General features: G+C 43.7%; 1 protein-coding gene across 6 annotated transcripts; it reads right to left on the reverse strand.

The window, feature by feature from the left end:
• Nucleotides 1-153: 153 nt before the first annotated feature.
• bdnf (brain-derived neurotrophic factor) lies at nt 154-15,362 on the reverse strand. Of its 6 annotated transcripts, none has more exons than XM_075470879.1 (3): nt 14,441-14,754; nt 13,587-13,705; nt 155-1,890 (listed from the first exon to the last, which is right to left on the reverse strand). In XM_075470879.1, the coding sequence occupies exon 3, from the start codon at nt 1,867-1,869 to the stop codon at nt 1,063-1,065; it is 807 nt and encodes a 268-aa protein (XP_075326994.1). In that variant the 5' UTR covers nt 1,870-1,890; nt 13,587-13,705; nt 14,441-14,754; the 3' UTR covers nt 155-1,062. The 6 variants fall into 6 exon arrangements, with proteins under 6 accessions (XP_075327019.1, XP_075327011.1, XP_075326994.1 ...); XM_075470886.1 differs by lacking the exon at nt 14,441-14,754 and adding an exon at nt 14,218-14,305; XM_075470904.1 differs by lacking the exons at nt 13,587-13,705; nt 14,441-14,754 and adding an exon at nt 15,150-15,362 and having other exon boundaries at nt 154-1,890.
• Nucleotides 15,363-16,098: the final 736 nt, after the last annotated feature.

Consider the following 16,098-nt stretch of genomic DNA (forward strand, 5'->3'; position numbering starts at 1 on the left):
GAGCAGAATCCATCCCACCCGCAACACCGTTGTGTTTGCTTTCCCCATGTACAACCCTGTGTTTGTTCGTCTGCAGCCTATTAAACACTCCACTGATACCTGATAAAATCAGGTATAGTTGATGATGACTTCACACTTTCACGTGTCAAAAACATGGCAGTTTGTTCGCGTGCATGTGTGCGTTATGTGCCTGTTTTCCTCCTCACCTGCCTGCCTGCTAAGTGAAATTAACCTGCCTAGAAATGCACTGTTGAAACTTTATCAACATTGATTTTGTTTTTCAGTTGCCTATAGTCATTTTTATTTCTTCAAATATTTCAGTTTAATATTGCAAACAACTTCACAACATACAAAATGAATAATATTAACCCAGAAACATGTCAATGAATATATATATATGTATATACATATATATATATGTATATATACATATATATATATACTTTTTAAATATATCTTGTCCTCTGGTGGGAATAAAAAAATAAACAGCAAAGCTTTGACAACAGCACCTTGACATAGTATGTAATTCCAACATTACCTTGAGAAGTTTAGAACAGTAAACAGATAAATTACTGGAGAGGACATTTTTTTCTGCTGAATATGTAAACGGAATGTTTTTTTTTTTTTTCTTTTTTGGTCAGCATCATATCCTTTTTTTTTGGAAGTGGAGAATTTCTCGATTCACAATTGAAGCAGCATGCAAGCTTTTGAAGATGGAAACCGTCCTCTTATTTTCCTTGCCTGTTTTTTTTTTTTCTTCCTTCATTTTCTAATTCTTGGCAACATAAACAAATCACAATGTCTTGAGTAATGTGATATAGTAATTTAAACTGGGCGCAAATGACTGATCAGATTTTTTTTAATTGTTTACAAGGTCATGAATATGTTCAATAAATAGACTGTAGTATCACTTTTACTGTATAAACTTCATCTTTTTTTACATGCAGTCCATAAAATTTTCATTTGACGGAATAATTTACCCTGTTATGTATATATACAAATAGATATTTTCTCTTTATTCTCTTTTTTAAACTCTTCAATAAAATCTATACATTTTATACACTATCTCCCTCTTTTAATGGTCAATGTGCATACACATGAAGTGTCTATCCTTATAAACCGCCAGCCAATCTTCCTTTTGCTATCCATGGTGAGCGCTCGCACGTAGGACTGGGTTGTCCTGCATTGGGAGTTATAATGCCGCTTGTCTATTCCTCTGCAGCCCTCCTTTGTGTACCCCATGGGGTTGCATTTGGTCTCATAAAAGTATTGCTTCAGTTGGCCATTGGGGACTGGGACCTTTTCCATGACGGTAACTGTCTGTCCAGACATCTCTACCGCCGTCTTTTTATCCACAGCTGTCACCCACTGGCTAATACTGTCACACACACTGAGCTCTCCGCGCCGTGACGGATCGGAGTGTCGCCGCACCCTCATGGACATATTAGCGGCATCCAGATAGTTTTTGTATTCCTCCAGAAGAAAGAGCAACGGCGGCTCCAAAGGCACTTGGTTGCCGATCATCACCCGCGAGTTGTACAGGTCGACATCCTTGGTCTCTGTGGTGACCACAGACGACAGGCCCCCACCTCCCTGGTTCATATCGGCCCCCTGTCCCAGATGTGCTGCCTCTCCCTCCACCTCCAGCAACTCCTCTATCACCTGCTCAAATGTGTCTGTGAGCGAGGGCAGCTCCCCATGCTGGCCTGGCCCGCCACTCTGCGGAGTCCCGTGGCCTCGAGCGGCCGTTGCAGCGGCGCCCAAGTAGCCTTCCGTCCGATGGCCCCGCATGCCCGGGGCATCTCTCAAGGGCGCAGCTCTCATGCAACTGAAGTATGAAATAACCATAGTAAGGAACAGGATGGTCATCACTCTTCTAACCTGGTGGAACTGGAGGGGGAAGAGAAAGAGAGAAAAGAAGAGGGAAGGAGGGAGAAGAGAGAGCAGGACGGTTAGTCAAAGAGCATTTTTAACACAGTTAGCCTATTCTTGGTCCATTATGCATCATGTAAGCCTCCCCTCTTATTTACACCCACTACTCTTTTTTTTACCAAAAAAGAGCCTGTAGCTTTGGAATACCCACAACATGTTTTTTTTTTTATCAAACTAATATTGGCACTGCGTCATCACTGTTTTCTGTTTGCAAACTGTAATCTATGTGAAGTCTGGCTTACATTTCTATTTGTTGGCAGCAACGCTCAAAAGCTGTGATGAGCATCAGAGAGGCTGCTTATTACGAAAGATAAGATTACACAAATAGATGCTGAAACATCCTTGCCGAAGAGTACGCCGGCACGTGTAGCTCACACCTTATGTGGGTTTTTCTAAAGTTAGAAAGAAAAATTGGGGATTTTGATGTTCTTAGGCATCAACTAGAAGTTACAATAAATGTGTTTGCACTTCTTTGATAATAAAGCTGACAGCTGGATGCAGTTAGGGCTCAAACTATGTGAGGGGCCAACCGACGAGCTCATTATCGTTTGAAAACCTCCCACACAACATCCCCGGCGTCAACACCTTAAAAAACTTGCAACACCACAGCACCTATTGACCATCTGAGTGGCAGATGTGGTGTTCATGTCAGCTCTGGCAAAAACTGGCACTGCAGAGTTATTTATTTAAACAACAAACTGGTCTGTGCTGCAAGACAGGTCTGACACTAAACCTTGTGGTCATGAACGTGAATCTGGGGTTTGTCTGTGAGGGACACACAGGTTTGTTTGTTTTTGGCAGGTGGATGGCTAGAGCACCGCAGGATGAATTAACAGGATGTCACGAGGAAGCTGTATGACAGAAAGATGTGTCATCCTGCCTGCACTGTACCAACCCTGGGGCTCTGGAGAGCAGCTCACAAGATAAGCAAAGCGCTGCAGGGTTGAAAAAATAAAAAGTATAGCCACGGAGAGCCAGGTGTTGCTGAAATGTTGAACATACATCCTTAATCATTGAATTGTCTGAGCACATGTGGATCCCTTACCTCTGAGAAGCTCTAAGAGTCACAGCAAATCAATAAATTGGTGAACATCCAGCGGATAGAGACATAAAAGCAACCATAACGAGGAGAAAAAAAAAAATCTAGATCTCGCTTTCCACAGGGGCTCATTTAAAAATAGCCTTGTCGAGGCTTTGACTACACTCTGCATGTCCCAACCTGACACGGGAAAACACGGCGAGCAAACACACTCCTGGCTCCACACAGAATGGGCACGAGGACCTTTCCAGTGGGGAGGAGCAAAACTCCACCTTAAAAGCATTTGTTTCATTCTTAATTGGTATCTGGGGCTGTGGCTGCAATTAACCGACACCACGGTGAGTGCCATAGAGATATCTGGTCTAAAAATAGATGTGCTGGGAGTCTCACAGTCTCTATTCAGAATATCACATCCTTCTTCTTAATGAGCCACTCATTCCCCGAGCTCAGTGACGTGCTTCTCCAGAGTGTGTGAGTGTGTGTGTTATAGGGAGGGCATGGGGAGGGGCTGGCTTGTGTGTGTGTGTTTGCAGGGAGATGGGGGTATTTTTCCTCTCACCAATTAAAACAACAATGAGGGCAAAAGCCAAAAATGATGAGCTGATTATCAAATTATCGGTGAACGCTGTTAACAAATCCAATCCATCCTGTGAATAATCTTTTGGTTCCAAGAACAAGGATTTTCTGCGAGGCTTCCCAGCACAGAAAATCGTGTAGGTTTACCGGATTGAGGCCAGTCACGAGCTTTATGTGTAGGATGCATTTAGGCTGATATTATTATCAGCATCGCACTCAAATGGTTCCACTTCCACATGAGGGAAATGACGGCAGAGGGCTGATTACTGTTAGGCGTCAAACTTCATGCTGGAAATGGTGCAGACGAAGAGTGCTGCATCTTCCGTAACAGACCACAGGGGTAATGTTGCAGTAGCAGGGGGTGGGGAGAGTGCCAGCGTCATTTCGCAGAATAACAACCACAGATGACGTCTCTTCCAGGTCTCCATAGGGGAGAGGATGGAGGGGAGGAGGTTGCTGGGGGTAATGCCACTCAACGGTGCGCAATTGCATGCCATTCCCCTGGGTATCCTCTCACCGGGAATAACAGATGATTTTATTTCTATCTCTGTGATTTCCTGTTTCCATCAGGACAATCAATATGGTTAATGCTCTCAATCAACATCCTGTTAAAACACGATAAAGCCAATGAATCATTTAATTGCTGTGGGACTGGCGGAGAACCTCCGGCTTCTATCTGCGAGAGGCTAAATGTGACAAATGTCTGGTTTGCTCTCGTTTCATACATCTAGTGAAGGAACATTTCATTTGGATTTTACCTTGGAAAAAAAAAAAATTGGCTTCAGTGTTAACATAATGAGCATGAATAATACAGCAAGCGAGGAGCCTCTAGGTGAGCTGTGTGACAACTGGTTGAGTAAAGTGCAGCTTCTTCTGCCCAGATTGATTAAAAATCTGAAATTAAATCCACGTATGTACATAAAGAAAAAAAGGTCAGCTTTTGTCTAATGCATCTAAATGTGAAGCCCTGAGTGCTGTGCTAATAACATAGAGCGGAGGGAAATAAAGCCTGCAATAACTGCTGCTCAAACATGCCTTTATCCATGACAACACACCTAGAGCTTGAAACACCCTGAACAATGGGAGCAGCTGAGTGTGTGGACTCTGGCTGCTGTTTGGTTTTGACGTCTCCAGATGACCACCTGTTCATCTGTTCAGAGAGCACGGCTGTAAGGCTGGGATATGTAACTTACCCTCGCGTTTATTCTGTTTGCCAGGTGGGGATTAAAGTGATAAATGCCTGCTCTGACAGTTGCTGAAAAGTTTTTCTAAAGCATGAAAGGACTAGCAAAGGCAAAGTATTGTTACATGTTCAGTAACGTTCTCCAAACTCTCTGCACGTCAGCCCACTTTATGGCTGCATCTTTACTAACTGCATGCATGGTATCTGAGAGGCCATTACAAAGGAATGTAAACCCTGAGAGTAGAGATGAAAGAGTGAAGTGTGTCCTCTATATTTCAATAGAAATGAGTGCAGCATTTACTCTCATCCTCCATGGCTGCTCCCTTGTGGGCATCCGTCTTTCTTTGATTCCTCAAGAACGATGGCGGCTCGAACTATTTACCTGGAAGCATGTTTTGTCATGCTCGACGTGTAAAGCCCACAATTCCATCTGTTCACTTTGGGGGAAGCTTGCGGAACCCCCCCCCCCCCAAAAAAACCCAAAAAAAACCCAGCAAATATTATCAAAACATCTACCCCTTCTGTGTCACAATGCAGCTCTTCATTCAGCCATTCAGACTTAATTGACTTGTCTACAGTAATGGCTGACACATGTGGAAGATTGCTTCCCTGAGATCTGTTTTCAATCTGAAACAGCTTCAGAGCACATTTAGTAATAGATGAGCATCGCTGCGGATTATACCTGGCCTCAAAGCCAACCCCAGCTCCTGCCACAGAAAGCCCCGCATTCAAATACCCGCTGAGTGATTTATGCTACCCAAATGAGACGTTGCCTCCCTCCCACTCTGTGTGCAGAAATGGACAAGCTGAAGGATACAGTAGCTGCATCGTTGAAGCTTGCTCTGGTATGAGGCTATATAATCGATCCAGTTTATGTGGTAATGCACAAAGCTTCCTGGTGGAAGCTTTATGAAGAAATCCATAATTCATTTGAACCCTTGAACACTGAAACCCAACCACTGAAACGACACCAGCAGGCCTGCTATGACTCCAAATGGAGAGCCCGGCAGTTACCGTGTTTGTACACTAGATGGCGTATGAGACCGTGAAATAATGAGAGCTTCTCCTCTTCCACTGTCTTAACCTCCCCCTGTGAAACACGATAGATAGATAGATAGATAGATAGATAGATAGATAGATAGATAGATAGATAGATAGATAGATAGATAGATAGATATATAGATAGATAGATAGATGTGCGTAAAGTCCACGTTGATGCCATTTAGGCACAACTCTTGACAACACAACGGGTCTTGTTTATTTTTCTAGAGAGCACACCATTATTCCAACATTGATCATAATTGTCTGACCCACAAGCTGTCTCAAATGCGCCAGTTTTTCACCACTTTTTGTTTTAGTCGGTGTTTCTGCTGTGGAGTTGTTCAGTGCGAGCACACAGCAGCGCAAGTTGGCCGTGGCTGAACGTTAAGGTCTCGGGTGTCCTATAAAGTCTTAATGAGTTCATCAAAGTATTTTTTTTCTCTCTCTCTTCTGAAACAACGACATAAAACAACGTGGAGTTTTGTCTTTTTTGTTGTTGTTCTTGTTGTTGTTCGTCCACAGTGGGGGAGGGCCTGGGGTTCCACGAGCTAATACAGACAAATACTCCCGAGGAAAGACTTTATTGAGCTATTCATGAGCGTCAAGTCGCAGTAAAATGTTAAAACTCAGCGGGTTTCATGCAGAGCCACTTTGTTACCTACTTAGGAGGAAAAACACCACTAATAATTGCTCAGTCTGCCCCAATAGCTAATGAAACAACAACCTTTTTTTTTTTCATGAGATTACATCTCCTGAGCTCGTGCTCTCCACTGGAAACCCAATCAACATAATAACTGCGTTTTTTATTAATGAACGGGAGGATAAGGTTACACATATCCCCTCTCGGGCTGCGGCGCTGTCTGCTCGCAGGATAACTGGACTTGATCGAGCTACTTTTAGCCCCCCCTCACACTCCTCACACTCCTCACACACACACCGGCTGTCTTTTTTTCTAAAGAAGCATCACACAAAGTCAAAGTGCCTAAAGCAAAGTTATGTCAAAGCAAACAGACACATACCTTCTACTGCCCAGTCGTAAAACAGACCATTCAACAGGACAGTGGTGTCATCTGGGATGTTTTGCACAACTCCCTGAGTAATTTAGGCTACTTCAGCGGTATTTTCCTCTCTGCACTCTCCCGACAAAAGCTTCAGGATATCTCTTCAGCTTTGGAGCAAATAGATTAAATTATTGATGGTGGAAATTGCACGGCTGAGGTAATGCACTCCCATGGCTGCGCGGCTCCTTTGGAGATCGTCTGAAAGTGAAGTTGTCGCATGTCGAAACGCCGCCGCAGCAGCAGCACCAGCACGGGATGAGAGACCTCTGGAGCTGAAATGAGGAGCGTCTTTGCAACTACAGTAACTTTACTACACTATGACGCTGCAACATGTGACCCGCAGCTGGTTGACTGGTCGCCACCAAACTCCTGTTTAAACAGCCCCGAGGCGGAACGATTAATGCGCTTTCAGCGTGCACTACGCGCTTTTATTCGTCTGCCTACCGTGCAGCCTGCATCCACACCATAATGTCTGGCAACATACAAAGCACGAGCGAAGCCTTTCCTCTTCCGTATTTGTTGCTCAGCCTACAGAGGAGGCATATTTTTCTGAAGGTTTTGCGTAACAGCGCGTCTCCAACCAAAGTCGTGATACACGGCGTGCCATTTAGAGGTGGCCTATTTAAGTAAAATTAGATGTTCAGAGAAATAAAAATAAACCTTTCTCGTGGAGATCTGCGGAAAATGATGAGAAGAAGGGGGTGAAAAAGCCAATCATTTGTATGTAACTGAGGAGGATTTGTCACCATTTATGTTATTCTTCCTCCTGATAAAACCCAGATCGCTCTCATAAAGTGACATTTTGAATATATATTTTTTACTTGTAATAATGATCCTTTAAGTTAGAAAGTGTTCAATGCTAAATTTTCCCTTCTTTTGGGTTTCAAAGTGAGCCATCCCCACCAACAGATGCATGCCTCCACTGCAAGTGCTCTGCAGTGTGGTGACCAGCTTTCACAGGTTATTAGCAGCAAATGTTAGCCAAACAAACCTGCTTAATTACACACACAGTTACACATAGACAGACAATAAAGCAGCTCTGCTTCTTCATGTTCCCCTCATCTGGAGCAAACTGGGAACAATTAGTTCCCTCTCCAAAGCAGGACTCAAATAAAGATGTCAGTGGAGGCCCGATCTTTCAATGGCTAATGAACGTTTGGAAATTCCACCTCTGATGAATACAAGAGTGAGCATAATGGGAGAATAGCAGCTCATTATCCTTCTGACTTGGCCCTGGTCCAGTGCAAAGATTTATTGTGATGCGTTTGCTATATTGCCATCATGATTCTTCCCTGCATGCGCTTATGAGCCAGAGAGCTCTTGTTTGGCATGCAGCAGTATGGGAGTGGATGCTCACACCTGCTTAATGAGTCACTCCCACCTCCAACACACTCGGGGACATGCCAAGTTAGATATAGCCCTCCCTGAAGGCTCACAGGAGGTGAGGGCAAACTCTGGATGACAAAGAGTTGCATCAGCAATCACTGAGCGACATGACTCCAAAGAGGATAAAAAAAAAGTGCACACTGCACAAGGGGGCTGTTCCAAACAAGTAATTCATAAATAAATCACTTGGCATCTCATTAGAAGAGCAAAAACAACAACATGGTGTCTCTCAAATCTGCAAATGCAGCACAACTGAAGGTGGCGTATCAAGAGAAGTCTTCTGGCTCGCATGTGCGAGGCTGAATTTCTGAATGGAGGTAATAAAATGTCTAATAACTGGGAGGAAAAAAAAGAGCTGTGAGCATCTTTTTGACTCATCCAGTTGAGGATCAAACGGAGGCTTGACAGCATCGCCCTGTTATGAGGCAACCCGGAGTCATTCAGAAAACTGCCAAACCACTATTTCTTCTGAACTGACGCACTAGACTTCTTAAGGTTTAAGATTGCTCAACACTGACTTCTTGGAATCAAATCTTCAGCCTTTGCATGTTCGTTCGGTGGGTACAGCTGGGTAGTCCTCCCATCTTCTCGGCTCCCAAGCTTGTTTGTGTGGCAGAAAGAAGAAACAAACACAGCAGCTGACAACACGACACACTTGTATCACCTTTCAAGCCTTCTCTCACCAAATGCAGCACGACGCTGACAGGTCCGTACTGCCGAAAGCCCCACTTAACAGGTAGAATTATGCCTCCTTGCACTGGAGAAGAGCCGTGTAACATGGGCGGAATGACATTTTGTGAAATGTCATTTTCACTGAGAATAAAGGGAGCCGATGAGGGTATTTTGATCAAAGTGGAATTGCATTCCTGCTCAAGGAGCAAACACGTCAATTCAGAAAACAATTTGAATGAGGTTGGATGACGTCAAAGGAGTCGAGAGAGTGAGCTGGAGAACAGTTGAGAGAACTCTAAAACTGGTAAACTCAGAGTAGGCCCATCTTTAACCGGATGCTGGGGTGAGGAGTTAATGTCATCCCTCCTGTGATGACAATAACCTTTAATGTAATCATGAGGCAGCCACAACAGACAAGTCTTCTAAGCCTCATACACACTCCTCCCTCCACACCCCACGCAGCTGATACATTACTTCTATAGTGGCACAGACTGCAAAGTGTGGCGAGTCCCTGTCTGGTCTCACATCAGTATGGTTTGTATGACAGAAAGCACAATAATCTCACCATGGAGTCACTTGGATATGCTCAAATGTTTGTAAAGGATACATATAGAAAGGTGGAGGGGGTACGATTTGCCAGTCAAAAGCAGGTTGTAGAGAACTAAAACTGAGGCTTCTGCTTGGCTTGACATGGCACATCCTGCCACCATTTGCAGCTACAGATTCAGATTTGTCCCAAATCACACAGTTTTGAGTCAGCCTATAAATGATTCTAATCCACCTTTAGTCTCTCTGACATCCAGGAAGCACCAAAAAATGTTTCTTATTGCTGTTGCATGTTCACATGCTGAGAGACACATACACGTGAATGGTTTGCCGACATGATTGAACACCTCCTCTCTCTCTCTCTCTCTCTCTCTCTCTCTCTCTCTCTCTCTCGCTCTCTCTCTCTCTCACACACACACACACACACACACACACACACACACACACACACACACACACACACACACACACACACACACACACACACACACAGCATCGTGAATCGTTGTTGCCCGCAGTGGTCCGACATAAGATGTCTTAACTCCATCCATGGTGTATTAATAACTTATCGTGGGTTTCGTCGCTGTAAAACAACAAACCACGCCACTGAATGACGAATAACTGATAATTAAAGGTTCGGAAAAAAGGTCCAAGGCTTCGCCTCCTGCCAGAACTTGTTTCAACAAGCTTGTTAATTGGATGAAGGTGATGGAGATGATGGTGTGGTGACTAAAGCTGGAGCAGCAGCGACCGCAGCGGCGGCGGTGGCGATGTAGCCTACATTTCCATAATGATTAAGATGATTAATTTTTGCTCTAAATATATCGTGACGTCCGCTTAGCTGCGAGCCGAGATTTCCGCCCAAAATAATCAATAGCCTATTTATTATTTGTATGAGACTTCAGCTCGGATTAAAGGCGGCATTTCATGAATGAAAACGTTGTGGCAAAGTGGGCAGGCACTTTCCGACTTTTAGCCAAACAGATTTGCTCTCATATTTCAGCAGAAAGAAATAGATTAACTCACATTTAGGCCGCAGGGAGCATGGATTAATCGTAACGGCATATATATAAATATGTATATATATATACATATATATATATAGAAATAGAAATAAAATAACGACACACAAAGGCCATACGTTTGCATCATAAAAACAAGCGAGAAAAACATCAGCCGCATGGCACAATTTAGCCCATAATATCGTTTTTATTCACACGCAATGGATTTTCCCCGTTAAATGAACAGGCCTACCGATAGAATTGAATCAGATTTTTTTTTCTTTTATCTTTTCGCCGTGAAACCTACCATCAGGTTTGTTATTGACGCCCACCCCAACTCTGCAGAGCTGAGAGTGCACAGAGAGGGAGGGAGGGAGGCAGGGACGGAGAGAGAGGGGAGATTCTCGGTAAAGATAACACACGCGGAGACTCACGCACACAGGCGCGAACGCACGCGGCCGCACGCCCGCACACAAGCGCACGCAGCCCCATTTATGGACTGATCCGCTGACGTACATTGCAGAAAAGTGCTATAAAAAAACCTTCATACATACAAAGTGTGTCGTGCCACCCCACAGACCCCTCCTAACCCGCCTCCGCTCATCCCTCCTCCTCCACCCAACACGCCCACGCCCACACCATAATCCCACGTCTCAGTAGAAAAAAAAAATAGATAGAATAAAAATACTGCCAGGCAATCTGTTGAGAAAATATTAGATTTTACAAACAAATATAGCCTCGCCCATAACGAAGAGGATGCATTAAAAGTCTCATTCACAGCATCTGTGAACAAAAGGCCAACAATGTCTTCAAAGTATCACAATTTCTTTGATCACATGCGAGCTCCAGTCGTTACTGTTTCGTTAGCTAAATCATTCATTGGCCATAACTGGTTCAGTCAGCGGTTTTATGGTAAATTGAAGTCTAAAACGTGGCATTAAGTTGCGTCGCAGGGCTTCATTAAATGAGCGTTTTTATGAATGTCGGGCAGCCTTATAAGTAATATGATCTATTTTGGTTTCAGTGTCTCATAAAATGAGGAGTAATAGCCTGTAATATGCAGAAACCGATCTGCGCACATTACATTGCTTGGCAAAAATTACCGAAAACGCCAGCGGAAAAGTCCCATAATTCAAATGCAATTAGGAATTTACTGGATGCATTCATATTTATTTGAAGACGCATCCTACACGAGGAGTCTTGATTAAAACAGGACAGCCAGTGGGCGTTGGGGCTTTTCTCTTCTCTTGCTGTTGTTTTGCCATGCAATTGCTTCGTCTTGGACCAGAAATCTTAAATGTTTGACCAAAAGGAAGAAGGAAAAAAGAAAAGAAAAGAAAGATGAGTGAGAGAAAGGGGGGGGAGGGATGTGGAGAGGAAAAGAGAGAGAGGGAGAGGAGGAGGAGGAGTGGGGGGTAGACAATATCCACAGCTTCTGCATCGGTGCAAGACGAATTTTTTTGTCTAAAAGTCCTTCAAGAGGGCAGTGAAATAAAATCGGGCGGTTTGGAGTGATGTGAGTCTACATGTAATAGGTCTGATGAGTTATTTTTTTTACGCCTGTCCTCCTTTTGATGAAAAAAGGAAAGAAGCGTCGCTTCGTGAACAATTGCATATCAAGCCATCTTATCTCTCAGCATCACATTCAGCCATAACATCTGTCAGTGGGCGCACTTTGACCACGCCCATCTTTATTATAATTTTACACGGGAATAATGTGGAAATTTGTATACAGTGAAGGAGAGACTCGCTTCGGCTAAAACCTGGCAAAGGGGAGTCAAAGCGATCGAGAATGAATTCATCTTTCTTTCCCCTACCTCTGTTTTCATTCTTTTTTCTTTTATTCATTTTTTTTTTTTCCTTTTCTAAATCACTCGCTGGTAGGCTGCGTTTGACAGGTCGACACAGAACCGTGCACGGACAAAAGAGGGGGGTAGGGTAGCAGGTGAAGTGAAAAGCACCTTATGAATGAAACCGTGGAGCGGTCGTAGTAAAAACACAAGTGATTTGATGGCGATGACGGGGGGGGGGGGGTGTAGAGGGAGTGTGTGTGTGTGTGTGTGTGTGTGTGTGTGTGTGTGTGTGTGTGTGTGTGTGTGTCGGGGGGGATTTCGGGAGGGTAAAGAGTAGGGCTATTTTTGGTCGATAACAAAATCCAGAGGGTTTGACATCAAGACCAAACATGAATGCAGCAGACCAAACAAGAATAATAAGCATAGATAGATAGATAGATAGATAGATAGATAGATAGATAGATAGATAGATAGATAGATGTTTTTTACCAGACAGTTTTATAATATGCACCTGCATCCTACTCCAGTTTGTGCTAGAAGGATCACTGCAGCGTCTTAAGTCCCATATTGGGAGCATGATTAGGCACAACGCAACGATTACGCAAATTATGTTGCAGCAGGCAGTGTCCGGGAACTCCAAAAAACGCTTCAAAAAAGCTTTATTTCTACACGACAACGAGTCCCAGTTTAAACACACGAGACCGAGCCTTTTTGAATGTGTTCGCATCAAGCATTTCTGAACATAGTCTTAATTTCAGAATGGTTGGTTTTGAAGGGGGGAAAAAAAAGGTTTCCGAGGTATTGGTCACCTGGATCGGATCTGAATTCGGAGTTATTTCGGTCACTGATGTCCACAATTATCACACTGACAAGGCGAAGGGCTGCATGCTGTAGTTTTAAAAGCCGAAGTTGATTCGACAAGAAGAAAATCAGAAGAAGCCCGGAAAGACGAAAAGAATGTAAAATAAGATTGACATGAAAACAATGGATTGTGCTCTTACCTTTACAAGGGGGCTGACAACCACTACGTGCGTGGTTAGATCTCCGCGACCAAGACTTGCATGTCCCAAAGTTTAACGCAGTGTGGGGGGGCTTATAGGTACCGAGAATGTGCTGTGCAAAAGACCAGACGCCCTAACATTTCAACTTTCACAGTGCTCTAGAAAAAAAAAATCACATTTTAAAGCACAGGCTCTTTTTTTTTTTTTAGTTTTTTTTTTTTTTTTTACGGCAAGCTCCCCCTGCTTTTTTTAAATATACATATATATATATCTGTAAATATTTCTTTTGGGTTTTTTTTCATAATCCCGCTTTTTTTCCGTTTACAGACCACAGGCTCCTTGAGAACAAGCTTACCAAAAGTTGAAAAAACAATCCCAGGTTTGGCAAAGGGGGGCTGGGAAAAGAGAGAAAGAGAGTTGGCGTCCACTCGGCGTTTTAGTCCATGCACGACTCCGGTGCCTCTGTCCAACGTGCTGAAAGCATAACACAGCCAGGGTAACTATGAGGGGCCAAGAAAATATCTATACTTTTGTTTGAGTGCCCACTCTAAACTGCTTTTTTTTCCTCCCAACTATGCTGCTTCCCCTTTGTCACGTGTATTTTCCCACCCCTTGCCAAACCAGTCCTGTTAATATTTGATCACATATTGGTCGGACATTTCCTTTCAGATATTAAGCACCTATATGACAAACGCCGGTTCAATTCAGTGCACGGTCGCCTTAAAAGGCAACACTCTCACGCCGATCTACAACTGCCGAAGGCTGATACGGAGCCCTATGGTTCCACATGCCATGCTTATGACAAGTGTCACAGGTAAGTGGCACATGTTGCTTATTTCTCCTAAAACACGGGCAGCGCACTCCAAAGGAACATACATACATGCATAAAACATAAAGCCCTCACTGCCAGCACACAGCCCTCCAACAGCCTACAGCCCAGATCACATCCACACATTGCGCGCAGACACAATGTAATATTTCCTTACCCCTCTCACTGAACCGGCATATCCTGAGCAGAGAAATGCCACACAATCTTTTTCACACAAGCTCTCTCAACATCAGCCTCAGCAGACATGGGTCTCGATAGTGAGTTTGTCAAGTAGCCTCTGAGTCCAGCCCTTCCAGCAATGCGTTGCCAGACTAAACAGCAAGCACGACTATTTACTTGTAATCATTCCTTATCTGCTGTGTGTTTCCATTGCTACTTACCATATTCCCCTACGCTGTCCTGGAGATAGAAGTGTCTTAATATCCACTCACTCCAACAGATGCTGGTAGGTAATGTGTCTTGTTTGAAGTCATCATATGAGAACTTCTGCTGTGCTCAGTAGATCGCCCACCACTTCGCTGACTTATGAATCTAATAACCCTTTGCAATATCGGCGTCCTTAAACTCTATTAGGCAACACCTTGGTGGCTCTACAGTTAAGACAAATAACAACAAGCCTGGCTTTTCAGAAAAGCTTGAACAGATATACGTAACACCCTCGCCCGGACAACGCCATTAAGGGGTCTTACGTGATTGAAATGAGCGACGGGCGGCACAAGTTTATGGGGATACTAGTTCCTGGCTTATCGCTCGTTCACAGCCTCAAATCTTTAAATCCGCATCGAGCAACAATGATGGACACGCAACTTCTGACATATTCACGTGTTTGTGTTATAGGCTGTAAACTCCATATTTGGCGACGGACCATAGGCCTATTACAAATACGCACAATTGGCCATTTAGATGTTTCTAACACGGACAATGCACAGCAGGTTGGCTTTACAAAACAAATATTTATAGCGCCCCTATGTCTGCATGTCAAGTTTAACAGAAACTTGTTGCTGCTCAAAAACAAACCCCCCCTCTGCTTTTTTTTCCCTTCTCCCCCCTCTTGTTTTCGCTGGACCCGACTCTCTCATATATACTTACACGGTCCAATTCTGCTGGGAGTGCTGCGTATTTTAAAGATAGTTATTTTTTCTCCTCCCCCGGACAGATATAAGACAAAGAAAAAGTTAATCCACGTCCTCCACGGGCGTAATTACACCGACAGAAGCGACCAGAGCGTTTAAAGTAAGATATGGCACTTTTCGATCAGGAATATCTGGAAGTTCAAAGGCGAAATCTGTTTTCAGTAAAATTCCATCAGTTGCACTGCCAACCCTCAGCCATCTGATTGTTATGCAGTGACGAAGCGCTGTGCTTGCAAGTGAAGCCCCAAATGTACTAAGTAACATGAGTAATAGGTGATATTTGCCTGACTCTTTGCCAGCATCCCGAACTTTGTAGAGTGCGTGTAAGAAAAGTGTCACTCTTGTGGTATAAATTACTTTTTTGTCATAGTTTATGGAAATCACGCAGCATGGGTGGCGCGTTATTGCAACCTGTGGGTGTGCGCGTGGAAGGAGACAATGGCATCAGTCTGACAAATCTTTGGACTTCTTTCACAGATCATCAAAAGTGTTTTAGGTAACTGGCAGCCACTCAGACCTGTCATTCAGGCTCTCTGTTTCCTCCCCTTTGAGGACTGAAACACTTCGTCTCTTTATCATTACACGGAAGACATTCAATTAATTCAAGCGCGATGACCTCAGAGGGGAAAAGATAGCGCATTTCTGTGTGGCCAGTGCCACTTGTCAGTATTATACCAAACTTCTGACTCATTCAAGTCTTTAATTGGCAAAAATAATTGATTCTAATCTGGCCCCACTACTCTTGTACTGTATCTGCTCACTTGTTGAGGCATCAGCCAAAAAACAACAATTTTTCATTGGACTTTGTGTCAATACATCTCTGCCTCAAAGACACAAGATGGCATAATCAGATAAAATTAGTCTGATCTTTTAAAAAAATCTCAATCCTCGCCTGCCAAGAAAGA

The sequence above is a fragment of the Odontesthes bonariensis genome, chromosome 1, assembly GCF_027942865.1.
Source record: "Odontesthes bonariensis isolate fOdoBon6 chromosome 1, fOdoBon6.hap1, whole genome shotgun sequence".
NCBI classification, from domain to species: Eukaryota; Metazoa; Chordata; class Actinopteri; order Atheriniformes; family Atherinopsidae; genus Odontesthes; species Odontesthes bonariensis.